General features: G+C 30.3%; 1 protein-coding gene across 1 annotated transcript; it reads right to left on the bottom strand.

The window, feature by feature from the left end:
- Nucleotides 1–11,137: 11,137 nt before the first annotated feature.
- On the bottom strand, nucleotides 11,138–11,647 carry LOC141680701 (uncharacterized). The gene has a single exon (XM_074486855.1). The coding sequence runs from the start codon at nucleotides 11,645–11,647 to the stop codon at nucleotides 11,138–11,140; it is 510 nt and encodes a 169-aa protein (XP_074342956.1).
- Between the last annotated feature and the right edge of the window lie 16,204 nt (nucleotides 11,648–27,851).

Raw genomic sequence — 27,851 nt, 5'->3', positions numbered from 1 at the left:
CACATGGGCCTGAAAAAAAATAAAATGAAGCAAAAATCTGATTATTGAGCTTTCTTGGCACTTCAATTAAACTAGTTTATGTGATAAATTGACTTAAGTTTGGAATAAAATAATATACCCAATTAACTTGCATGGCCCACACTTGTCAATATAAAATTTTGATGTTTATCTAGGATATTATTTTATGAGTTATAATATGCCCATTTCATGATTTTTAAATTTTAGTTTATTATATATATAGCTTCAGCTTTATGTGATATTTTTAAATTTTGATGTTTATCTAGGATATTACTTATATTATTAAAATAAATCATCACTTATATTACTTATAAAATGGAAATATCATATCCAAGTATCAGATCGTGTATCAAATTGATAAATTTGAGAGTGAAGAATTAAACTGAACTGACCTCCACCAGTGAAACAGTTTTGGCCACCATTGAGGACCATATGTCTTAATATTGTAGATGCTAAAGAGGACACTTTAACTTTGATTTATATAGAAACTATTGTGTTTGCTCTATGTGGAAAAGTGTTGGCAATAGAGGACCATAGATCTTAATATGCATAGGCTAATCTTAATAAGCATAGGCTAATGGTAATCACAACAATCAAACTTGATATATATAATAACAAATGTGCTAACTAGAACCTTCTCAAATTGGTGTTTCTAGAATTGGTGTTATCTTGAACCTTCTAGAATTGGTTATTGGGCGGTTTAAAATAATTGGTCTTATCTTGAATCTTCTAGAATTGGTTAATGGGCGGTTTGAAATAAACTAAGACCAACTAGAAAAATGCCCAAAATGTTGAAATTGTTAATATTATTAATTAAATACATATGCTTTGTCTGCCTAAAATTTGTGTTAACTTAAAAAATAACACAATTAGTATGAACTCATTTTTGTGAATATTAAATTAATTATACATTTTTTTGTTAAATATATGATATCCAAGCTATTTAATTCTTCACAAAATATTTTTGAAAAATAAATCATTTCATATTCATATTGGTCGGTGTTAAATTATAGTGTGTTCATTTAAAATTTAACCAAAATTTTAGGTAACATTCACAAAAAAGTTTGGCCACCCAACTTGTTTAGGACAGAACTTGGTGGATTTTGAGTATTACATTTTTTCATACTTGATAAATTAGTAACTGTTGACAAACATCCCAAATTCATTCTAGTATTCATACACAAACAAAATATTTTATATAATATATATTTTATAAATAATAAGTAAACAACTGTATTAATTTTATATTTTAAATCCAAAATAATAGTGTGTTATGTGTAGGTAATTGAGGCAAAATGTGAGGTATTAACTTATGTAAATGTGGATCCAAAATAGTAGGAAAAAATGTGTGCCTACATTTTGAAAATTTTGTAAATTTGTGAAAAATCATATTATATATAAGTCAAAACAACATCTTCATTTCACTTTTGATGTCATCAATATAAATATCATTTTGTCAAGTAAATTTTAATTGACCATTATAAACTTATAGCATATTTAGTATTACTCATTTCACTTATCATACTAGTGTTAACAAATGAAAAGTATTATTTGGAATATTCATTTATTTGATTATAAACATTTTAAGGCTATACTTTTGTAATATGGAAAACTATCTTCCCATTATTCAACATACATACACATGCACATGGGCCTCAAAAAAAATAAAATGAAGCAAAAATCTGATTATTGAGCTTTCTTGGCACTTCAATTAAACTAGTTTATGTGATAAATTGACTTAAGTTTGGAATAAAATAATATACCCAATTAACTTGCATGACCCACACTTGTCAATATAAAATTTTGATGTTAATCTAGGATATTATTTGATGAGTTATAATATGCTCATTTCATGATTTTTAAATTTTAGGTTATTATATATATAGCTTCAGCTTTATGTGATATTTTTAAATTTTGATGTTTATCTAGGATATTACTTATATTATTAAAATAAATCATCACTTATATTACTTATAAAATGGAAATATCATATTCAAGTATCAGATCGTGTATCAAATTGATAAAATTGAGAGTGAAGAATTAAATTGAACTGACCTCCACCAGTGAAACAGTTTTGGCCACCATCGAGGACCATATGTCTTAATATTGTAGATGCTAAAGAGGACACTTTAACTTTGATTTATATAGAAACTATTATGTTTGCTCTATGTGGAAAAGTGTTGGCAATAGAGGACCATAGATCTTAATATGCATAGGCTAATCTTAATAAGCATAGGCTAATGGTAATCACAATGATAAAACTTGATATATATAATAACAAATGTGCTAACTAGAACCTTCTGGAATAGGTGTTTCTAGAATTGGTGTTATCTTGAACCTTCTAGAATTGGTTATTGGGCCGTTTAAAATAATTGGTCTTATCTTGAATCTTGTAGAATTGGTTAATGTGCGGTTTGAAATAAACTAAGACCAACTAGAAAAAGGCCCAAAATATTGAAATTGTTAATATTATTAATTAAATACATATGCTTTGTCTGCCTAAAATTTGTGTTAACTTAAAAAATAACACAATTCGTATGAACTCATTTTTGTGAATATTAAATTAATTATACATATTTTTTTGTTAAATATATGATATCCAAGCTATTTAATTCTTCACAAAATATTTTTGAAAAATATATAATTTCATATTCATATTGGTCGGATTTAAATTATTGTGTGTTCATTTAAAATTTCACCAAAATCTTAGGTAAGATTCACAAAAAAGTTTGGCCACCCAACTTGTTTAGGACAGAACTTGGTGGATTTTGAGTATTACATTTTTTCATACTTGATAAATTAGTAATTGTTGACAAACATCCCAAATTCATTCTAGTATTCATACACAAACAAAATATTTTATATATTATATATTTTATAAATAATAAGTAAACAACTGTCTTAATTTTATATTTTAAATCCAAAATAATAGTGTGTTATTTGTAGGTAATTGAGGCAAAATGTGAGGTATTAACTTATGTAAATGTGGATCCAAAATAGTAGGAAAAAATGTGTGCGTATATTTTGAAAATTTTGTAAATTTGTGAAAAATTATATTATATATAAGTCAAAACAACATCTTCATTTCACTTTTGATGTCATCAATATAAATATCATTTTGTCAAGCAAATTTTAATTGACCATTATAAACTTATAGCATATTTAGTATTACTCATTTCACTTATCATACTGGTGTTAACAAATGAAAAGTATCATTTGGAATATTCATTTATTTGATTATAAACATTTTAAGGCTATACTTTTGTAATATGGAAAACTATCTTCCCATTATTCAACATACATGCACATGCACATGGGCCTGAAAAGGAATAAAATGAAGCAAACAAGCTTTGTTGGCACTTCAATTAAACTAGTTTATCTGATAAATTGGACTTAAGTTTGGAATAAAATAATATACCCAATTAACTTGCATGACCCACACTTGTCAATATAAAATTTTGATGTTTATCTAGGATATTATTTTATGAGTTATAATATGCCCATTTCATGATTTTTAAATTTTAGGTTATTATATATATAGCTTGAGCTTTGTGTTATATTTTTAAATTTTGATGTTTATCTAGGATATTACTTATATTATTAAAATAAATCATCACTTATATTACTTATAAAATGGAAATATCATATTTAAGTATCAGATCCTGTATCAAATTGATAAAATTGAGAGTGAAGAATTAAATTGAACTGACCTCCACCAGTGAAACAGTTTTGGCCACCATCGAGGACCATATGTCTTAATATTGTAGATGCTAAAGAGGACACTTTAACTTTGATTTATATAGAAACTATTGTGTTTGCTCTATGTGGAAAAGTGTTGGCAATAGAGGACCATAGATCTTAATATGCATAGGCTAATCTTAATAAGCATAGGCTAATGGTAATCACAACAATAAAACTTGATATATATAATAACAAATGTGCTAACTAGAACCTTCTCTAATAGGTGTTTCTAGAATTGGTGTTATCTTGAACCTTCTAGAATTGGTTATTGGGCCGTTTAAAATAATTGGTCTTATCTTGAATCTTCTAGAATTGGTTAATGGGCCGTTGGAAATAAACTAAGACCAACTAGAAAAAGGCCCAAAATATTGAAATTGTTAATATTATTAATTAAATACATATGCTTTGTCTGCCTAAAATTTGTGTTAACTTAAAAAATAACACAATTCGTATGAACTCATTTTTGTGAATATTAAATTAATTATACATATTGTTTTTGTTAAATATATGATATCCAAGCTATTTAATTCTTCACAAAATATTTTTGAAAAATATATCATTTCATATTCATATTCGTCGGATTTAAATTATTGTGTGTTCATTTAAAATTTCACCAAAATCTTAGGTAAGATTCACAAAAAAGTTTGGCCACCCAACTTGTTTAGGACAGAACTTGGTGGATTTTGAGTATTACATTTTTTCATACTTGATAAATTAGTAATTGTTGACAAACATCCCAAATTCATTCTTGTATTCATACACAAACAAAATATTTTATATATTATATATTTTATAAATAATAAGTAAACAACTGTCTTAATTTTATATTTTAAATCCTAAATAATAGTGTGTTATTTGTAGATAATTGAGGCAAAATGTGAGGTATTAACTTATGTAAATGTGGATCCAAAATAGTAGGAAAAAATGTGTGTGTATATTTTGAAAATTTTGTAAATTTGTGAAAAATTATATTATATATAAGTCAAAACAACATCTTCATTTCACTTTTGATGTCATCAATATAAATATCATTTTGTCAAGCAAATTTTAATTGACCATTATAAACTTATAGCATATTTAGTATTACTCATTTCACTTATCATACTGGTGTTAACAAATGAAAAGTATCATTTGGAATATTCATTTATTTGATTATAAACATTTTAAGGCTATACTTTTGTAATATGGAAAACTATCTTCCCATTATTCAACATACATGCACATGCACATGGGCCTGAAAAGGAATAAAATGAAGCAAACAAGCTTTGTTGGCACTTCAATTAAACTAGTTTATCTGATAAATTGGACTTAAATTTGGAATAAAATAATTTACCCAATTAACTTGCATCACCCACACTTGTCAATATAAAATTTTGATGTTTATCTAGGATATTATTTTATGAGTTATAATGTGCCCATTTCATGATTTTTAAATTTTAGTTTCTTATATATATAGCTTCAGCTTCTTATACAGACAAGAAAACTTTCTTTCATAATAACAAATTAAAATTTTAGAGTTTAATTCTCACAAAATTTTTGCAAGTTTTGTGAACTTTATAAAAAAATTGAAGTAGAAAAAACCTGTTAAAATCTCATTCAATTTGAATTTTCTTGTAAACAAGTTAGGTAGTGAAAAAATAATAAACTATTACACAAATATATTTATAGGAGAATAACAGTACCTCCTTCACTATTCATCTATCTTCTTGTTTAGAGGCTTGAATAAAGCTCAAATATACATAGCAATATATGAACACAGACGGAGATAAGTATTGTATTTTGACTACAATCAAGAGAAAATGTAGAGGATGTGTTCCTAAACTTTTAAATATTCCACAAGAATTTAGAATTTTCTCTATTACAAATTTCTAAATTTTTATATTGCTTATTTGAATAACTACATGCCATCCACAAATGTCTTGCCACTTCTTTTTTCCAAATTTCCTTGTAAAGGTCTTCAACTTGTGTTTCGGCATTAACTGTTATAGAACTTAGGTGCTGCACCAACTGTTTGGAAAATCTATAAAGTGACGCCCCAAGGAAATTTTAAACAACAATCAATATACCAATGAACACCAAATAAAATTTTTTCCAACTCCAAAGGGAACACTATCAAACAAGAACAAGGATACATAACCACAACCGTCGGGAAAAACCAACTCATCTCTGGAACTCAAATAACAAAAACCTTATTTGGTAATGCTAGTCCCACTAAGCATCAGAACTCCAGTGTAATCCTGGCGGTCAACACTAGCACCAACCTTGCTTCCTTGCTGATCATTCAATAAAAAATGAGGAATTGGTTGAAAACATACCGTATTCTTATTTCATAATAAAGCAAGACCCTGTTCTAATGCAACTTTATATATGAAGCTGAGTAAAGGAGATGGTCAGCGTTCGTGGTTACCCCAACTATAAAGTTATTTTCGTAAATTAAAATCTAAACACCAACATATTATAATTACACACTACTAATAGTTTATGGTGTTTATATATATGAAGATTATTGCACACGCCTCAAGTTTTTATCTCAAACAAAGACTGCAAAAATACATATAGTTTTCATGGTTTGCTTACCAGGGTCTTCTTTAATTTTATGGAGCATTATCTTCATTTTTTCCTGTAAACAATAATTAATAAATAACATAAACTGAGGCAAGAAAACAAAATTGATAACATTATATACAAAAATTATGGAATTTTCTTTAAGTTTTAGACTAGAATAAACATAGTGAACAACATATATTTATCCAACCAGAGTTTGTTTCCTTTTATCATTGTGATTGGACACATCTTCTAAAATCCGGTCTTATTTAAATATAAATAAAATTAAATACTGAAATCATAAAAAATATTCATTTAAAACACCTAGAATTTGATCACCATCTAAAAATAAAAGTCACCAATTATATGGAATGCCATATCATATAGCAATCCATCGACTTACATGTGTCCAACTCATGACTTTTGAGGAACCTGCACATATACGTGAATCATTACTTATATTATTAAAATAAATCATCACTTATATTACTTATAAAATGGAAATATAATATCCGAGTATCAGATCTGTGTATCAAATTGATAAAATTGAGAGTGAAGAATTAAATTGAACTGACCTCCACCAGTGAAACAGTTTTGGCCACCATCGAGGACCATATGTCTTAATATTGTAGATGCTAAAGAGGACACTTTAACTTTAATTTATATAGAAACTATTGTGTTTGCTCTATGTGGAAAAGTGTTGGCAACAGAGGACCATAGATCTTAATATGCATAGGCTAATCTTAATATGCATAGGCTAATGGTAATCACAACAATCAAACTTGATATATATAATAATAAATGTGCTAACTAGAACCTTCTCGAATTGGTGTTTCTAGAATTGGTGTTATCTTGAACCTTCTAGAATTGGTTATTGAGCCGTTTAAAATAATTGGTCTTATCTTGAATCTTCTAGAATTGGTTAATGGGTGGTTTGAAATAAACTAAGATTAACTAGAAAAAGGCCCAAAATATTGAAATTGGTAATATTATTAATTAAATACATATGTTTTGTCCGCCTAAAATTTGTGTTAACTTAAAAAATAACAGAATTTGTATGAACTCATTTTTGTGAATATTAAATTAATTATACATATTTTTTTGTTAAATATATGATATCCAAGCTATTTAATTCTTCACAAAATATTTTTGAAAAATACATCATTTCATATTCATATTGGTCGGTTTTAAATTATTGTGTGTTCGTTTAAAATTTAACCAAAATTTTAGGTAACATTCAGAAAAAAGTTTGGCCACCCAACTTGTTTAGGAGAACTTGGTGGATTTTGAGTATAACATTTTTTCATACTTGATAAATTAGTAATTGTTGACAAACATCCTAAATTCATTCTAGTATTCTTACACAAACAAAATATTTTATATATTATATATTTTATAAATAATAAGTAAACAAGTGTATTAATTTTATATTTTAAATCCAAAATAATATGTGTTATGTGTAGGTAATTGAGGCAAAATGTGAGGTATTAACTTATGTAAATGTGGATACAAAATGTGAGGTATTAACTTATGTAAATGTGGATACAAAATGTGGCCGCCATAAACTCTGCTTCACAAGAAGAGAGTGCCACACACTTTTGTTTTTGAGAATTTCAGGTTATCAAACTTTTGTTGAGGTAAAAGACCATGCCTCCTGTGCTCTTTCTGTCCTCTACATTCCCTGCCAGATCGCTGTCTGAATATCCAATCACTATATTATTATCTTCATTAGCAGTGTAATTTAACCCAAGGTTCAATGTGTCCTTCACATAACGTAATATACGTTTGGCCGCGTTTTGATGCATCAGCGTGGGTTTCTCCATAAATCTGCTTACGATGCCCACCGAATAAGCCAAATCTGGTCTAGTATGGACCAAGTATTGCAACCCACCAATCATATTCTTGAAACGAGTAGGATCAACCAGAGTGCTCCCTTCATCTTTATTTAGTATCTCGTTAGGACGCATTGGGACCTTAGTTGGATTGCAATCCAACATTCCTGCCTTGCTGAGAATCTTTTTTGCATAGCCGGTCTGTTTCAGTTGAATGAAACCATCACCTTGTTTCACTTCAATGCCTAAGTAATACGTGAGTTTGCCCAGGTCGCTTATGTCAAAGTTTTTTGCCATTTGCTCCTTGAATTCCCTGATCGAATCAAGATTAGTTCCCGTGACCAGGAGATCGTCAACGTAGACACCCACTATTAACACTTCTTTTCCCATCCGCCTCGTATACACAGCTTGTTCGTATGCACATCTGACAAAATTAAGTCCCTCTAGACACTGATTCAGCTTCGAGTACCAGGCTCTTGGGGCCTGTCGAAGTCAATATAGAGCCTTAACGAGTTTATACACCAGATGCTCACTTCCAGGATTGATAAATCCTTCAGGCTGCTTGACGTAAACCTCCTCCTTAATTTCCCCATTTAGAAATGCTGTTTTGACATCGAGGTGATGCACCTCCCAGTTACCCTTCGCTGCAAGTGCCAACAACAGGCGTATTGTTTCAATGCGCGTCACAGGGGCAAACACTTCGTCGAAATCCACTCCTAGCCTCTGTACATAGCCTTTTGCAATGATTCTGGCCTTATGCTTCGTAATATTTCCAGCAGCGTCCCGTTTAATTTTGTATATCCACTTTAAATCTATGGCCTTATGTCCCTTGGGTAATGTGGTTAGTTTCCAAGTGCCGTTTCTTTCAACTGCTTCCATCTCGGCTTGCATCGCCTTTCTCCACTCGACTTCCTGTGTAGCCTGAGAAAAATTTGTAGGTTCATCTACCCCCATGAGATACAATTCTGCATCCTCCATTTCGATCGGTTCATTGGAGTCATAGACTTCGCTGAGGGGCCTGTATTTTTATGGAGTTTCATCTGTATCACAATCCAGACTTGAAACAGTGGAGTTTTGCACGCTGTTGCCATTTGTATCCTGGAGGTCATTCCCTGTGTAAGTCCTTGAAGTTCTTTCGACAGTGTCATTGTCACCATTCCCATCTGAATTTCCTGTGAACACTGAAAAACTCCAGTGTGCATCGATGGTGATTCATCTGTCTCGTCCCAATTCCATGGATTCCGTTCTTCAAATACGACATATCTGCTTACATAAATTCTTTTTGTATCAGGATCAAGAAGTCTGTAGGCTTTTACTCCTGGTTCCTTTCCGAGATAGACAACTGTCCTGCTCCTGTCATCTAATTTCTTCAAGTTGACACTCGGTTCCTTCATGTGCGCCAAACAACCGAATACTCGAATATGATCTATGCTAGGCTTATTATTTGACCATGCTTCGTATTGTGTAATCCCTGTAACAGCTCGTGTTGGTAGCCTATTTAGCAAGTAGGTCGAGTGTCGCACGGCTTCTCCCCATAGATAATTAGGCATTTTCATCTCCTTTAGCAGGCTTCGTGCCATCTCTATCAATGTTCAATTACGTCGCTCTACAACGCCATTCTGTTGTGGCGAGTAGGGAGCAGAAAAATGCCGATTTATCCCAGCCTCTTCGCAGAATTTGTTGAAGTCTTTTGAAGTGAATTCGCCACCATTATCTGTCCTGAAGGTTTTTACTTTCTTTCCTGAACTATTTTCAACCAACACGAAAAATCTTTTGAAAGCATCAAGTGTTTCACTTTTGTTCTTAAGAAGATACGTCCACATTGCACGACTAAAGTCATCAATCAAAACAAGGATATATCGATTACCTCCAGATGTACTAGGTAACATCGGCCCGCAAAGGTCGCCATGCACCAGTTCAAGGGGTGTTGCTGCAGAAAACTTTGACTGTTTAGGAAATGTTTTCCTAGTTTGTTTTGACATAAGGTATCCGGCATACACCTCATCCGGTTATTTGACAGCAGGCATTCCAAGAACCATGTTGTTTGTTGACATAAGTTTCATAGCCTTGAAGTTAAGATGCCCGAGATGAGCATGCCACAGCCAGCTATCACCCTCGCACTTCGCTAACAAGCATTCAGAATCACTACTGTAGATTATAAGTTTATACAACCTGTTCACTGATCGCTTAACCTTTATAAACAACACACCTTGTTCATCCCGAACCCACAAATGTTCACCTTTTAAGACTACATTGTATCCCTCTTCAGCTAATTGTCCGAGGCTTATTATATTACTACGTAAGGAAGGAATATAATATACCTCTTTAAGATGCCTGCTTTCTCCGTCTTTACACTTCAAAGTAATTGAGCCTTTCCCTTTGATTTGCACGACAGAACCATCACCAAACCTGACTTGACCCACCTCGTTTTCATCCAGTTTATCGAACTTTGAATATTGCCCGGTCATGTGATTGCTCGCCCCGTTGTCGAGGTACCATAAGTTCGATTCCATTTGCTTTCCCTTATCATCCTGACTCAAGCTTGGCCTCACTCGTTCTTCATTGATCAACATGTTCACCTTTTCCTCTCCTTGTTTTTCGACTATGAGAAGAGCAGGTTCATCATCCGAAATTTGGGCTATATGGGCTTCTTCCGTGGCTTTCTTGTCTCGTTTTGGTTTCTTACACTCAGCAGCATAGTGCCCATAGGCTCTACAGTTGAAGCAACGAACCTTGCTCTTATCTCGTACATTTCGGTTGTATTCCTTCCCCCTTGATTTCTGCGAGCTGGCCTCACGGCCCCCTTTGTACGTGCGTTTTGTCCACTCTTCTCTAGTCAGAAGCAATTTACTTTCATCCTTTTCTAACTCGAGCCACTCTTCCTTAGTAAGCAGCAGTTTGTTACCACTGCCGATCGGATCTGCTTGCCCCTTAAGTCGTTCCTCGTGTACCTTCAACGAGCCTACAGTCTCCTCCAATGTCATGGTCTCCAGGTTGCCGAATTATTCTATAGTGGAAGCTATTTGCAGGAATTTGGACGGCACCGCACGCAACAACTTTTTCACGACATAGCTTTCTGCGACCTCTTCTCCCACTGCTCGAATATTTATGACTATTCCAGCCAATTTCATGCTGAAATCATCTATTGACTCACTGTCTTTCATGGCCATGGACTCGAACTCTGTCTTGAGGGTTTGAACCTTGGCTGACTTAACGCGCTCAGCTCCCTGGCACGTCACCTTGATTGCCTCCCAGGCTTCTCTAGCAGTTCCCTTATCTACAAGGGAAAGGAGTATATTCTCTAGTACACTTTGGTAAATTGCTGCCAATGCAATTTTATCCATCTTCTCGTCTACCTCCGTAGTTTTAGGATTCTTTGGTGACACCGCCTCCCAAACTCCATGGGCCTGCATGTTCACCTTCATTTTCATAGCCCATACTGTGTAATTGGCTCGCGACAGCATGGGGTAGCTCAGATTGATCGCTCCTTCTTTCGTTCTCCCGGGCTCCATCGTTTGTGGCTTTGGCATGTACTTGGGCATGTACCCAAACACCTAGGCTCTGATACCAGATTATTGACACAAAGATATAATAAAACGCAGAACTACTAATATAGTTATGTGAAAACCAAAGAGAAACAAGCGTCAAAACAGCTTCTTTTATTAATCAACAACTACAATACTTATACTGAACAAATAAAAGAAATGTCCTAAAAACTAGGAACTGCATAACAGACATCCTAGACTAAATCAAACACTAAAACACTAACGTTGTGGTAACGTTTATTCATACAAACTCTCCAGACCACGTCCACGCATGGATACAGACTTTGTATAGCAGCAGCAAACTAATCCAATGCAAACTAATTAACCAAGCCCAAGTTTAGATTAAAGGCCCAACAATCACAACAACCAAACTTGATATATATAATAACAAATGCGCTAACTAGAACCTTCTGGAATCGGTATTTCTGGAATTGGTGTTATCTTAAACCCTGTAGAATTGGTCTTCTCTTGAGCCTTATAGAATTTATAGAATTGGTTAATGGGCCGTTTGAAATAAACTAAGACCAACTAGAAAAAGGCCCAAAATATTGAAATTGGTAATATTATTAATTAAATACAAATGTTTTGTCCGCCTAAAATTTGTGTTAACTTAAAAAATAACAGAATTTGTATGAACTCATTTTTGTGAATATTAAATTAATTATACATATTTTTTTGTTAAATATATGATATCCAAGCTATTTAATTCTTCACAAAATATTTTTGAAAAATACATCATTTCATATTCATATTGGTCGGTTTTAAATTATTGTGTGTTCATTTAAAATTTCACCAAAAGTTTAGGTAAAGATTCACAAAAAAGTTTGGCGACTTGTTTAGGACAGAACTTGGTGGATTTTGAGTATTACATTTTTTCATACTTGATAAATTAGTAATTGTTGACAAACATCCCAAATTCATTGTAGTATTCATACACAAACAAACTATTTTATATATTATATATTTTATAAATAATAAGTAAACAACTTTATTAATTTTATATTTTAAATCCAAAATAATAGTGTGTTATGTGTAGGTAATTGAGGCAAAATATGAGGCATTAACTTATGTAAATGTGGATCCAAAATAGTAGGAAAAAATGTGTGCGTACATTTTTAAAATTTTGTAAATTTGTGAAAAATCATATTATATATAAGTCAAAACAACATCTTCATTACAGTTTTGATGTCATCAATATAAATATCATTTTGTCAAGTAAATTTTAATTGACCTTTATAAATTTATAGCATATTTAGTATTACTCATTTCACTTACCATAATAGTGTTAACAAATGAAAAGTATCATTTGGAATATTCATTTATTTGATTATAAACATTTTAAGGCTATACTTTTGTAATATGGAAAACTATCTTCCCATTATTCAACATACATGCACATGCACATTGGCCTAAAAAAAATAAAATGAAGCAAACATCTGATTATTGAGCTTTCTTGCACTTTAATTAAATTAGTTTATCTAATAAATTGGACTTAAGTTTTGAATACAATAATATTCCCAATTAACTTGCATCACCCACACTTGTCAATATAAAATTTTGATGTTTATCTAGGATATTATTTTATGAGTTATAATGTGCCCATTTCATGATTTTAAATTTTAGTTTCTTATATATATAGCTTCAGCTTCTTATACAGACAAGAAAACTTTCCTTCATAATAACAAATTAAAATTTTAGAGTTTAATTATTACAAAATTTTTGCAAGTTTTGTGAACTTTATAAAAAAATTGAAGTAGAAAAAAACTGTTAAAATCTCATTCAATTTGAATTTTCTTGTAAATAAGTTAGGTAGTGAAAAAATAAGAAACAATTACACAAATATATTTATAGGAGAATAACAGTACCTCCTTCACTATTCATCTATCTTCTTGTTTAGAGGCTTGAATAAAGCTCAATTATACATAGCAATAAGTCTATATATGAACACAAAGGGAGATAAGTATGGTATTTTGACTACAATCAAGAGAAAATGTAGAGGATGTGTTCCTAAACTTTTAAATATTCCTCAAAAATTTAGAATTTTCTCTGTTACAAATTTCTAACTTTTTATATTGCTTATTTGAATAACTACATGCCATCCACAAGTGTCTTGCCACTTCTTTATTCCAAATTTCCTTGTAAAGGTCTTCAACTTGTCTTCCGACGTAAACTTGAAATTAGATGGCTCTATAGATAATATTATATTCTAACTGTCAAGGTAAATTGGGACAGTCTATTATGCAAATGGGACAGTCTCTTTACAAGTGAGACATTGAATGGGACAGTCTCAATTAACTGCAGAATGTAAATAACAGTAATTAAAATGCAAAATGCTGAAAACTGAAAAAATAAAAACACCAGAAGTTTTCATTTGGTCCGGCCCCTACACCTAGTGTATGGCCTACATCCAAGTCCCCATGCCAACTAGCATAGAGAATGTATTATATCCACTTAATACAAAGTACTTACAAATTTTCCTTGATTACAAACTTGGCCCACTTGAAAGAAACATTTTCGTAGCACACAGCTACCTAGCACAAAACTACTTGGCCTTCCTGTTGTAATCAAACTCCCACAACCCGGGACAAGTGATATAATACACCTTTCAAATACAAGAATATAATATGAAAGTTTATAACTCAACTAGGCTTCTTGTTTTCTGGATATGTATCTCTAGTATAGAACAAGAAAGTGTTACCAGATGATGAAAGATTGACGTGAAAGCATTAACCACAAATCTGAAATAATGAGTTGTATTTATAGGCAAAGTTCTAACAGAATTATTTTCAAACAAAAGATAAGATAGAATTTGAAGATAAGTTTGTTTGAAAATATTTGAATGAAACTTTGAAACTAATTTGTTAGTAATTTGAAAAAGGATAAATCAAGTAAAGATAAGGCTTGAGAGATTTAAACTTGATTTATAAGATAGGGTTTGTTTAAGATAAGTTAGAAAGATATTTATCCACACTACAAGTAAAAAGTCCATAGACATCGCTTTTTGACCGATGTCTATGCTGTTTCACAACCGATGTTGATGTCGGTGATGTCTATTCTAGACATCGGTGGATACCCGATGTCTATACTCGATTAGACATCGATTTTAGTTAAAAAATAGATGTTTATCTGTTGATTATTTACATAAAATGCTATCAATAAATTATTTAATAACTAAATTACACCTAATTAAACATGTTAAACACATCATGAGCTATGTTTTCTATCACAAAAACATCGATTTTAGTGAAAAATACTGATGTCTACGTGATGATTTTTTCAAAAAATGCTATAACAAAATTATTTAATAATTAAATTACACCTATTAAAACATATTAAACATATATTGAGCTATGTTTTTTGTCACAAAAACATCGATAATTTTGACAGAGGTGATGTAAAATGGCATATTAAACATCTGTTTCTTTAATGAAAGGTGATGTCTAATTTAGCGTATAGACATCACTTTTTTCTAGAATGAAGTGATGTCTATTTATCATTTAGACTTGAACATGTTAGTCTTTCACATCAGTTATTTGTCTGAAACTGATGTACATTACGTTTTTTGACATCAGTTTTGTTTGGTTAAAAGTGATGCGTATAATGTTACTTGACATCAGTTTTATCTTAAACAAAGTGATTTCTATGTATCATTTAGACTTGAACCTGGATTTCTTTGACATCAATATTTTACCTTAAAGTGATGTACATTATCTTTTTTGACATCAGCTTTTCTTATATACATGTCAAGTGCTAAACACTGCTAACACAAAAAGAAATAAACAAGATTTATGTAAGACCATGTAAACGGGTAGCCAGTATATTCAAAATATCTTCAATCAGTAGTAATATCTCTTAAACTCTCTCCTGCATAGCAGGTTTACTATACATACACCTAAACACTAATGACCATAAAAGTAAGACATGATATATATGAATGATTAGCTGCCTAACATTTACAGATAAAACTCAGATGCCACTGAGTCATTCTGTACTCGTCTTTCATATTATCTTCTAAAAGAGCTCCATTAACTGCTGGACAACATCTGATGATCAAAGGAAGTAAACACTGCATGTTATTAACTTTATACAAGTAAAGTTTACCCAAAAGTATAATGATCATAAGTTATATACCTATTGCATAGCCAGTAATGTTTAGTCCAGTAATAATAGACTCCGGAAATATTACAGTTGAAAGAGCAATCAATATCCAATCTTTCAGAACACCAGCAACTTGAATTATCACTGCTTCGGTTCGACCAATCACTAAGAAAATTGAGAAGTTCATTGCTAGCGCACAAATGGCATTGGAAAAAAAATCCAGAAGTTGAACTTAATCTGAGAGACTTCCATTCCAGGCTGCTCCAAGAAGTACCAATTAAGGTACAAACAGAAATGCGAAACTGCAAGTGAGAAATATTGCAATATAGAAGTTACCTAACTGAAATATGGTAGCTTCATGAGCTGAACCATGCTTTCTTCTAAAAGTAAAAAAGGGCAATTTACAGGAAATATCACCCCATCACAGAGTTGGATACAATTTACAGGCAATTTACAAGTGTAAATTTTGTTCAAATCACATACTCAGGGCTTTAAGCATCTGAATGAAAGCCACAGATATATTCAAGTATGCCATGTTACCAAACCTGTGTCAATAATGAAAGTGAACATTATGATTTAAAATACAGATAATGTTGGTCAACTTGAGATAAAATGGAATTTACAATGCATGTTATAAAATGTTATATATCTAGATAATAAATTGGAACATTCAACACTCTGCACACATACCTTTAAGTACAGAGGACGGTGTCTGGAACTCCTGCCAGACATGCTGCGATGAAGTGAGATCTATATTCATAGACTTTGCAGCAAGATATGCAGCTCCGGCAGCAATCTGATGAGGTTTAAATTGTAGCCAAAGGGAGCTCCTAAGCCTACAAAATGAAACTTAAAGTCAGACTAGCAATAAATTTATCTTTCTTAAACAATGCTCAAATAAAGAATTGGACATAAAACAAATCATCTGAGATGATACAATCTCCTGCAACATAGTGCAATGCCACTTAATATACAAACCACATCAGCTTCAGACATTTTCTTAAATTAATTAGTGACCCTCCACGAATTCTGTTACATCGATCTGTACCAAGAAAAACTCATTTACTCATAATTATATTAAATTTATATCAAAGTATGATAAGTATATCTGCTAACTGCAACAAAAAATGATGGTTAGCAGATACTTGCATTCTCAATTCCAGGGGTATCAACTTCTTGCATTCCAGCTAATCCTTTGCTGAGGAGACTGTTTATATATGAGAATATCAAGTTGCAACGTTTAAGAATAAACTCACAAAGATAAAATCACGTGCTATGGCGAACCAATATTATACTTTTAAAATTAATCAGAAATGAAACCGAGAAATGGTATTATCCAATAGATGGGAAGAACCAGCAGAATTGTGAACATTAAGTAATAAGTTCACGACTGCTATAGTATATACCTAGCACGAAAGACGACTCCAAGCATCCAGTCATTTGTAGAATATGCATTCACAAATCTTCCAGACACAACCTGCAAAAGAACTGATCTATGAATTTAAAGGGAAACATAATGGATCACCAAGACAGATCGTTTATAAATAAAAAAGTAGGATATTACCTTCATTGCTTCTTCCCAGTTTTCACCTTTAATAGAAAGAGGTGAACTAAGGAGAAAAACTCTTTCAACCAGCTGAGGTGTAAGTATTCATTGTAACTGCATTAGAACAGTTTAGGCTAGCATAAACGAAAAGGAAAAAGAATTTATGTCCCTGAAAATACCATCACAGTCAGCTTTAGCCAGAGTTTCAAGACACTTGAAAATTACTCGTGCTCCAAGCGAAAACCCTATTAGCGTAACAGACCTGAAATGTAGTTGGACACAATATATATGAAATTTTAAACAACTAACCATGAATGTATAATAGTTAACGCAACTTGTTCTATCATGGATATTTTTTACTGCTCCTGGCTGTAAATTTAGGAGAGCAGATAAATGAAAAGAAATGTTGTAATGGGGAGGAGGCTCTTGAATCATTGAGCACTGGACATGCAGACTAAAATGAAAACATTGACTTGTTTTTAGTATTTAACTACAGGTGGGCATTTGCGGATGACAGAGCAATGTAAACACGAATTTCAACTTTCCATACAATGGAAAGCAAACTGCAACAATCTATGAGAAACCATCTGCAGCAATTCATAGCCAAGAAACATAAAAAAAATGCATAGACTATAACTTGTCAATTGGTTACCTGGCTGTAATGCTAAATGCCACAATAGCTTCACACTGTTTATAATTCTCTCTTGTGGAGCATGGATAACAACACCAACAGAGCCCATTACACATAAAACAATGGCAACCACACCAAAGATGTGCCGTCTTTCCTTCAAAACAAAATGAGCTAAAATTTCACTACAGTGTTATAAAGATACAAAACATTAGAACCTCTATTCCAACTCTTTTACATGATAAAATTGAAGAAAAAATTACATCAGCTTCGAAAGCATTAAAATCTAGTTTTGAAAATAAGCACTAGGTCTGAGTAGGTTCATTAACAAAGATCATAGTACCGAAAAAACAAATATTTTCATCCCTAGATATCAGAAAAAAGAGATACAGAGTTTAGGTACACGTAAATCAAGTTTATGCATTATAATCACTCAAGAAAGAGTTCATAACAAGACTATCACAGAATTAATCAGAAGAAACTTACACTAAATAAATCATACCAGTCACTTAAATTTCCAATTGAATAAATCATGAAATCAGCTTTCCTTTTTAACTTTATGCAGCGATTTGAATGCGTGAATGCTGATAAGTCTGTATGTGCTTCCTTTGGGTCTGAACCTTGAAGGAGTATCACTAGAATTAAAAAAACCCCAATTTTACAAAATTAGGGTTTCGAATTCAAAAACCCTCAATTTATAAAACTGGTCTTCATGTAGAGAAGATCAGTTCGATTTGAGTATTTGAGTACATAGATAACTTACCGGAGTACAGAGCTTAACAGAGAGATAGTGAGCGGAGTTTAGAGAGATTATGAGTGAGCGGAGAGAGAGAGGTTCGAGAGAGAGATGGGTTGAGAGAGAGTGAGCAGAGAGAAAGATATTGTATTGTATTGTATTTTGACTACAATCAAGACAAAATGAAGAGGATGTGTTCCTAAACTTTTAAATATTCCACAAGAATTTAGAATTTTCTCTATTACAAATTTCTAAATTTTTATATTGCTTATTTGAATAACTACATGCCATCCACAAGTGTCTTGCCACTTCTTTTTTCCAAATTTCCTTGTAAAGGTCTTCAACTTGTGTTTGGGCATTAACTGTTATAGAACTTAGGTGCTGCACCAACTGTTTGGAAAATCTATAAAGTGACGCGCTAAGAAAATTTTAAACAACAATCAATATACCAATGAACACCAAATAAAATTTTTGCCAACTCCAAAGGGAACCCTATCAAACAAGAACAAGGATACATAACCACAACCGTCGGGAAAAACCGAACTCATCTCTGGAACTCAAATAACAAAAACCTTATTTGGTAATGCTAGTCCCACTAAGCATCAGAACTCCAGTGTAATCGTGGTGGTCAATACTAGCACCAACCTTGCTTCCTTGCTGATCATTCAATAAAAAATGAGGAATTGGTTGAAAACATACCATATTTTTATTTCATAATGAAGCAAGACCCTCTTCTAATGCAACTTTATATATGAAGCTGAGTAAAGAAGAAGATCAGCATTCCTGGTTACCCCAACTATAAAGTTATTTTCGTAAATTAAAATCTAAACACCAACATATTATAATTACACACTACTAATAGTATATGGTGTTTATATATATGAAGATTATTGCACACGCCTCAAGTTTTTATCTCAAACAAAGACTGCAAAAATACATATAGTTTTCATGGTTTGCTTACCAAGGTCTTCTTTAATTTTATGGAGCATTATCTTCATTGTTTCCTATAAACAATAATTAATAAATAACATAAACTGAGGCAAGAAAACAAAATTGATAACATTATATACACAAATTATGGAATTTTCTTTAAGTTTTAGACTAGAATAAACATAGTGAACAACATATATTTATCCAACCAGAGTTTGTTTCCTTTTATCATTGTGATTGGACACATCTTCTAAAACCCTGTCTTATTTAAATATAAATAAAATTAAATACTGAAATCATAAAAAATATTCATCTAAAATACCTAGAATTTGATCACCATCTAAAAATGAAAGTCACCAATTATATGGAATGCCATATCATATAGCAATCCATCGACTTACATGTGTCCAACTCATGACTTTTGAGGAACCTGCACATATACGTGAATCATATATTATTAAAATAAATCATCACTTATATTACTTATAAAATGGAAATATAATATCCTAGTATCAGATCTGTGTATCAAATTGATAAAATTGAGAGCGAAGAATTAAATTGAACTGACCTCCACCAGTGAAACAGTTTTGGCCACCATCGAGGACCATATGTCTTAATATTGTAGATGCTAAAGAGGACACTTTAACTTTAATTTATATAGAAACTATTGTGTTTGCTCTATGTGGAAAAGTGTTGGCAACAGAGGACCATAGATCTTAATATGCATAGGCTAATCTTAATATGCATAGGCTAATGGTAATCACAACAATCAAACTTGATATATATAATAACAAATGTGCTAACTAGAACTTTCTCGAATTGGTGTTTCTTGAACCTTCTAGAATTGGTTATTGGGCCGTTTAAAATAATTGGTCTTATCTTGAATCTTCTAGAATTGGTTAATGGGCCGTTTGAAATAAACTAAGACCAACTAGAAAAAGGCCCAAAATATTGAAATTGGTAATATTATTAATTAAATACATATGCTTTGTCCGCCTAAAATTTGTGTTAACTTAAAAAATAACAGAATTCGTATGAACTCATTTTTGTGAATATTAAATTAATTATACATATTTTTTTGTTAAATATATGATATCCAAGCTATTTAATTCTTCACAAAATATTTTTGAAAAATACATCATTTCATATTCATATTGGTCGGATTTAAATTATTGTGTGTTCATTTAAAATTTCACCAAAATTTTAGGTAAGATTCACAAAAAAGTTTGGCCACCCAACTTGTTTAGGACAGAACTTGGTGGATTTTGAGTATTACATTTTTTCATACTTGATAAATTAGTAATTGTTGACAAACATCCCAAATTCATTCTAGTATTCATACACAAACAAAATATTTTATATATTATATATTTTATAAATAATAAGTAAACAACTGTATTAATTTTATATTTTAAATCCAAAATAATAGTGTGTTATGTGTAGGTAATTGAGGCAAAATGTGAGGTATTAACTTATGTAAATGTGGATCCAAAATAGTAGGAAAAAATGTGTGCGTACATTTTGAAAATTTTGTAAATTTGTGAAAAATCATATTATATATAAGTCAAAACAACATCTTCATTTCACTTTTGATGTCATCAATATAAATATCATTTTGTCAAGCAAATTTTAATTGACCATTATAAACTTATAGCATATTTAGTATTACTCATTTCACTTATCATACTGGTGTTAACAAATGAAAAGTATCATTTGCAATATTCATTTATTTGATTATAAACATTTTAAGGCTATACTTTTGTAATATGGAAAACTATCTTCCCATTATTCAACATACATGCACATGCACATGGGCCTGAAAAAGAATAAAATGAAGCAAACAAGCTTTCTTGGCACTTCAATTAAACTAGTTTATTGATAAATTGGACTTAAGTTTGGAATAAAATAATTTACCCAATTAACTTGCATCACTCACACTTGTCAATATAAAATTTTGATATTTATCTAGGATATTATTTTATGAGTTATAATGTGCCCATTTCATGATTTTTAAATTTTAGTTTCTTATATATATAGTTTCAGCTTCTTATACAGACAAGAAAACTTTCTTTAATAATAACAAATTAAAATTTTAGAGTTTAATTCTCACAAAATTTTTGCAAGTTTTGTGAACTTTATAAAAAAATTGAAGTAGAAAAAAACTGTTAAAATCTCATTCAATTTGAATTTTCTTGTAAACAAGTTAGGTAGTGAAAAAATAAGAAACTATTACACAAATATATTTATAGGAGAATAACAGTACCTCCTTCACTATTCATCTATCTTCTTGTTTTGAGGCTTGAATAAAGCTGAAATATACATAGCAATATATGAACACAGACGGAGATAAGTATTGTATTTTGACTACAATCAAGAGAAAATGTAGAGGATGTGTTCCTAAACTTTTAAATATTCCTCAAGAATTTAAAATTTTCTCTGTTACAAATTTCTAACTTTTTATATTGCTTATTTGAATAACTACATGCCATCCACAAGTGTCTTGCCACTTCTTTTTTCCAATTTTCCTTGTAAAAGTCTTCAACTTGTGTTTGGACATTAACTGTTATAGAACTTAGGTGGTGCACCAACTATTTGGAAAATCTATAAAGTGACGGCTAAGGAAATTTTAAACAACAATCAATATACCAATGAACACCAAATAATATTTTTACCAATTCCAAAGGGAACACTATCAAACAAGAACAAGGATACATAAGCACAACCGTCGGGAAAAACCAACTCATCTCTGTAACTCAAATAACAAAAACCTTATTTGGTAATGCTAGTCCCACTAAGCATCAGAACTCCAGTGTAATGCTGGCCGTCAACACTAGCACCAACCTTGCTTCCTTGCTGATCATTCAATAAAAAATGAGGAATTGTTTGAAAACATACCGTATTCTTATTTCATAATGAATCAAGACCCTGTTCTAATGCAACTTTATATATGAAGCTGACGTGTATGCATGCTCTTCAAAGAAAGTACGTGTCTCAATTGGATTGCGCATAGGGTTCGAGTAAAGGATTAAAGGAGAAGGTAACCATTCCTGGTTACCCCAACTATAAAGTTATTTTCGTAAATTAAAATCTAAACACCAACATATTATAATTACACACTACTAATTGTATATGGTGTTTATATATATAAAGATAATTGCACACGCCTGGAGTTTTTATCTCAAATAAAGACTGCAAAAATACATATAGTTTTCATGGTTTGCTTACCCGGGTCTTCTTTAATTTTATGGAGCATTATCTTCATTGTTTCCTGTAAACAATAATTAATAAATAACATAAACTGAGGCAAGAAAACAAAATTGATAACATTATATACAAAAATTATGGAATTTTCTTTAAGTTTTAGACTAGAATAAACATAGTGATCAACATATATTTATCCAACCAGAGTTTGTTTCCTTTTATCATTGTGATTGGACACATCTTCTAAAACCCTGTCTTATTTAAATATAAATAAAATTAAATACTGAAATCATAAAAAATATTCATCTAAAACACCTAGAATTTGATCACCATCTAAAAATGAAAGTCACCAATTATATGGAATGCCATATCATATAGCAATCCATCTACTAACATGTGTCCAACTGATGACTTTTGAGGAACCTGCACATATACGTGAATCATTACTTATATTATTAAAATAAATCATCACTTATATTACCTATAAAATGGAAATATAATATCCGAGTATCAGATTTGTGTATCAAATTGATAAAATTGAGAGTGAAGAATTAAATTGAACTGACCTCCACCAGTGAAACAGTTTTGGCCACCATCCAGGACCATATGTCTTAATATTGTAGATGCTAAAGAGGACACTTTAACTTTAATTTATATAGAAACTATTGTGTTTGCTCTATGTGGAAAAGTGTTGGCAACAGAGGACCATAGATCTTAAGATACATAGGCTAATCTTAATATGCATAGGCTAATGGTAATCACAACAATCAAACTTGATATATATAAAAACAAATGTGCTAACTAGAACCTTCTCCAATTGGTGTTTCTAGAATTGGTGTTATCTTGAACCTTCTAGAATTGGTTATTGGGCCCTTTAAAATAATTGGTCTTATCTTGAATCTTCTAGAATTGGTTAATGGGTCGTTTGAAATAAACTAAGACCAACTAGAAAAAGGCCCAAAATATTGAAATTGTTAATATTATTAATTAAATACATATGCTTTGTCTGCCTAAAATTTGTGTTAACTTAAAAAATAACACAATTTATATGAACTCATTTTTGTGAATATTAAATTAATTATACATATTTTTTTGTTAAATATATGATATCCAAGCTATTTAATTCTTCACAAAATATTTTTGAAAAATACATCATTTCATATTCATATTGGTCGGTTTTAAATTATAGTGTGTTCATTTAAAATTTAACCAAAATTTTAGGTAACATTCACAAAAAAGTTTGGCCACCCAACTTGTTTAGGACAGAACTTGGTGGATTTTGAGTATTACATTTTTTCATACTTGATAAATTAGTAACTGTTGACAAACATCCCAAATTCATTCTAGTATTCATACACAAACAAAATAGTTTATATAATATATATTTTATAAATAATAAGTAAACAACTCTATTAATTTTATATTTTAAATCCAAAATAATAGTGTGTTATGTGTAGGTAATTGAGGCAAAATGTGAGGTATTAACTTATGTAAATGTGGATCCAAAATAGTAGGAAAAAATGTGTGCGTACATTTTAAAAATTTTGTAAATTTGTGAAAAATCATATTATATATAAGTCAAAACAACATCTTCATTTCACTTTTGATGTCATCAATATAAATATCATTTTGTCAAGTAAATTTTAATTGACCATTATAAACTTATAGCATATTTATTATTACTCATTTCACTTATCATACTAGTGTTAACAAATGAAAAGTATCATTTGGAATATTCATTTATTTGATTATAAACATTTTAAGGCTATACTTTTGTAATATGGAAAACTATCTTCCCATGATTCAACATACATACACATGCACATGGGCCTGAAAAAAATAAAATGAAGCAAAAATCTGATTATTGAGCTTTCTTGGCACTTCAATTAAACTAGTTTATGTGATAAATTGACTTAAGTTTGGAATAAAATAATATACCCAATTAACTTGCATGGCCCACACTTGTCAATATAAAATTTTGACGTTTATCTAGGATATTATTTGATGAGTTATAATATGCCCATTTCATGATTTTTAAATTTTATGTTATTATATATATAGCTTCAGCTTTATGTGATATTTTTAAATTTTGATGTTTATCTAGGATATTACTTATATTATTAAAATAAATCATCACTTATATTACTTATAAAATGGAAATATCATATTCAAGTATCAGATCGTGTATCAAATTGATAAAATTGAGAGTGAAGAATTAAACTGAACTGACCTCCACCAGTGAAACAGTTTTGGCCACCATTGAGGACCATATGTCTTAATATTGTAGATGCTAAAGAGGACACTTTAACTTTGATTTATATAGAAACTATTGTGTTTGCTCTATGTGGAAAAGTGTTGGCAATAGAGGACCATAGATCTTAATATGCATAGGCTAATCTTAATAAGCATAGGCTAATGGTAATCACAACAATCAAACTTGATATATATAATAACAAATGTGCTAACTAGAACCTTCTCAAATTGGTGTTTCTAGAATTGGTGTTATCTTGAACCTTCTAGAATTGGTTATTGGGCGGTTTAAAATAATTGGTCTTATCTTGAATCTTCTAGAATTGGTTAATGGGCGGTTTGAAATAAACTAAGACCAACTAGAAAAATGCCCAAAATGTTGAAATTGTTAATATTATTAATTAAATACATATGCTTTGTCTGCCTAAAATTTGTGTTAACTTAAAAAATAACACAATTAGTATGAACTCATTTTTGTGAATATTAAATTAATTATACATTTTTTTTGTTAAATATATGATATCCAACTATTTAATTCTTCACAAAATATTTTTGAAAAATAAATCATTTCATATTCATATTGGTCGGTGTTAAATTATAGTGTGTTCATTTAAAATTTAACCAAAATTTTAGGTAACATTCACAAAAAAGTTTGGCCACCCAACTTGTTTAGGACAGAACTTGGTGGATTTTGAGTATTACATTTTTTCATACTTGATAAATTAGTAACTGTTGACAAACATCCCAAATTCATTCTAGTATTCATACACAAACAAAATATTTTATATAATATATATTTTATAAATAATAAGTAAACAACTGTATTAATTTTATATTTTAAATCCAAAATAATAGTGTGTTATGTGTAGGTAATTGAGGCAAAATGTGAGGTATTAACTTATGTAAATGTGGATCCAAAATAGTAGGAAAAAATGTGTGCCTACATTTTGAAAATTTTGTAAATTTGTGAAAAATCATATTATATATAAGTCAAAACAACATCTTCATTTCACTTTTGATGTCATCAATATAAATATCATTTTGTCAAGTAAATTTTAATTGACCATTATAAACTTATAGCATATTTAGTATTACTCATTTCACTTATCATACTAGTGTTAACAAATGAAAAGTATCATTTGGAATATTCATTTATTTGATTATAAACATTTTAAGGCTATACTTTTGTAATATGGAAAACTATCTTCCCATTATTCAACATACATACACATGCACATGGGCCTCAAAAAAAATAAAACGAAGCAAAAATCTGATTATTGAGCTTTCTTGGCACTTCAATTAAACTAGTTTATGTGATAAATTGACTTAAGTTTGGAATAAAATAATATACCCAATTAACTTGCATGACCCACACTTGTCAATATAAAATTTTGATGTTTATCTAGGATATTATTTGATGAGTTATAATATGCCCATTTCATGATTTTTAAATTTTAGGTTATTATATATATAGCTTCAGCTTTATGTGATATTTTTAAATTTTGATGTTTATCTAGGATATTACTTATATTATTAAAATAAATCATCACTTATATTACTTATAAAATGGAAATATCATATTCAAGTATCAGATGGTGTATCAAATTGATAAAATTGAGAGTGAAGAATTAAATTGAACTGACCTCCACCAGTGAAACAGTTTTGGCCACCATCGAGGACCATATGTCTTAATATTGTAGATGCTAAAGAGGACACTTTAACTTTGATTTATATAGAAACTATTATGTTTGCTCTATGTGGAAAAGTGTTGGCAATAGAGGACCATAGATCTTAATATGCATAGGCTAATCTTAATAAGCATAGGCTAATGGTAATCACAATGATAAAACTTGATATATATAATAACAAATGTGCTAACTAGAACCTTCTGGAATAGGTGTTTCTAGAATTGGTGTTATCTTGAACCTTCTAGAATTGGTTATTGGGCCGTTTAAAATAATTGGTCTTATCTTGAATCTTGTAAAATTGGTTAATGTGCGGTTTGAAATAAACTAAGACCAACTAGAAAAAGGCCCAAAATATTGAAATTGTTAATATTATTAATTAAATACATATGCTTTGTCTGCCTAAAATTTGTGTTAACTTAAAAAATAACACAATTCGTATGAACTCATTTTTGTGAATATTAAATTAATTATACATATTTTTTTGTTAAATATATGATATCCAAGCTATTTAATTCTTCACAAAATATTTTTGAAAAATATATAATTTCATATTCATATTGGTCGGATTTAAATTATTCTGTGTTCATTTAAAATTTCACCAAAATCTTAGGTAAGATTCACAAAAAAGTTTGGCCACCCAACTTGTTTAGGACAGAACTTGGTGGATTTTGAGTATTACATTTTTTCATACTTGATAAATTAGTAATTGTTGACAAACATCCCAAATTCATTCTAGTATTCATACACAAACAAAATATTTTATATATTATATATTTTATAAATACTAAGTAAACAACTGTCTTAATTTTATATTTTAAATCCAAAATAATAGTGTGTTATTTGTAGGTAATTGAGGCAAAATGTGAGGTATTAACTTATGTAAATGTGGATCCAAAATAGTAGGAAAAAATGTGTGCGTATATTTTGAAAATTTTGTAAATTTCTGAAAAATTATATTATATATAAGTCAAAACAACATCTTCATTTCACTTTTGATGTCATCAATATAAATATCATTTTGTCAAGCAAATTTTAATTGACCATTATAAACTTATAGCATATTTAGTATTACTCATTTCACTTATCATACTGGT

Source organism: Apium graveolens, chromosome 8 (genome assembly GCF_009905375.1).
Source record: "Apium graveolens cultivar Ventura chromosome 8, ASM990537v1, whole genome shotgun sequence".
Classification (NCBI taxonomy): domain Eukaryota; kingdom Viridiplantae; phylum Streptophyta; class Magnoliopsida; order Apiales; family Apiaceae; genus Apium; species Apium graveolens.
The sequence above is the reverse complement of the archived record's forward strand: the minus strand, read 5'-3'. Positions and strand labels throughout refer to the sequence as shown.

Excerpts from the sequence above, each read along its gene's own strand:
- LOC141680701 (XM_074486855.1), bottom strand. The coding sequence starts at position 11,647 with ATGGAGCCCGGGAGAACGAAAGAAGGAGCGATCAATCTGAGCTACCCC.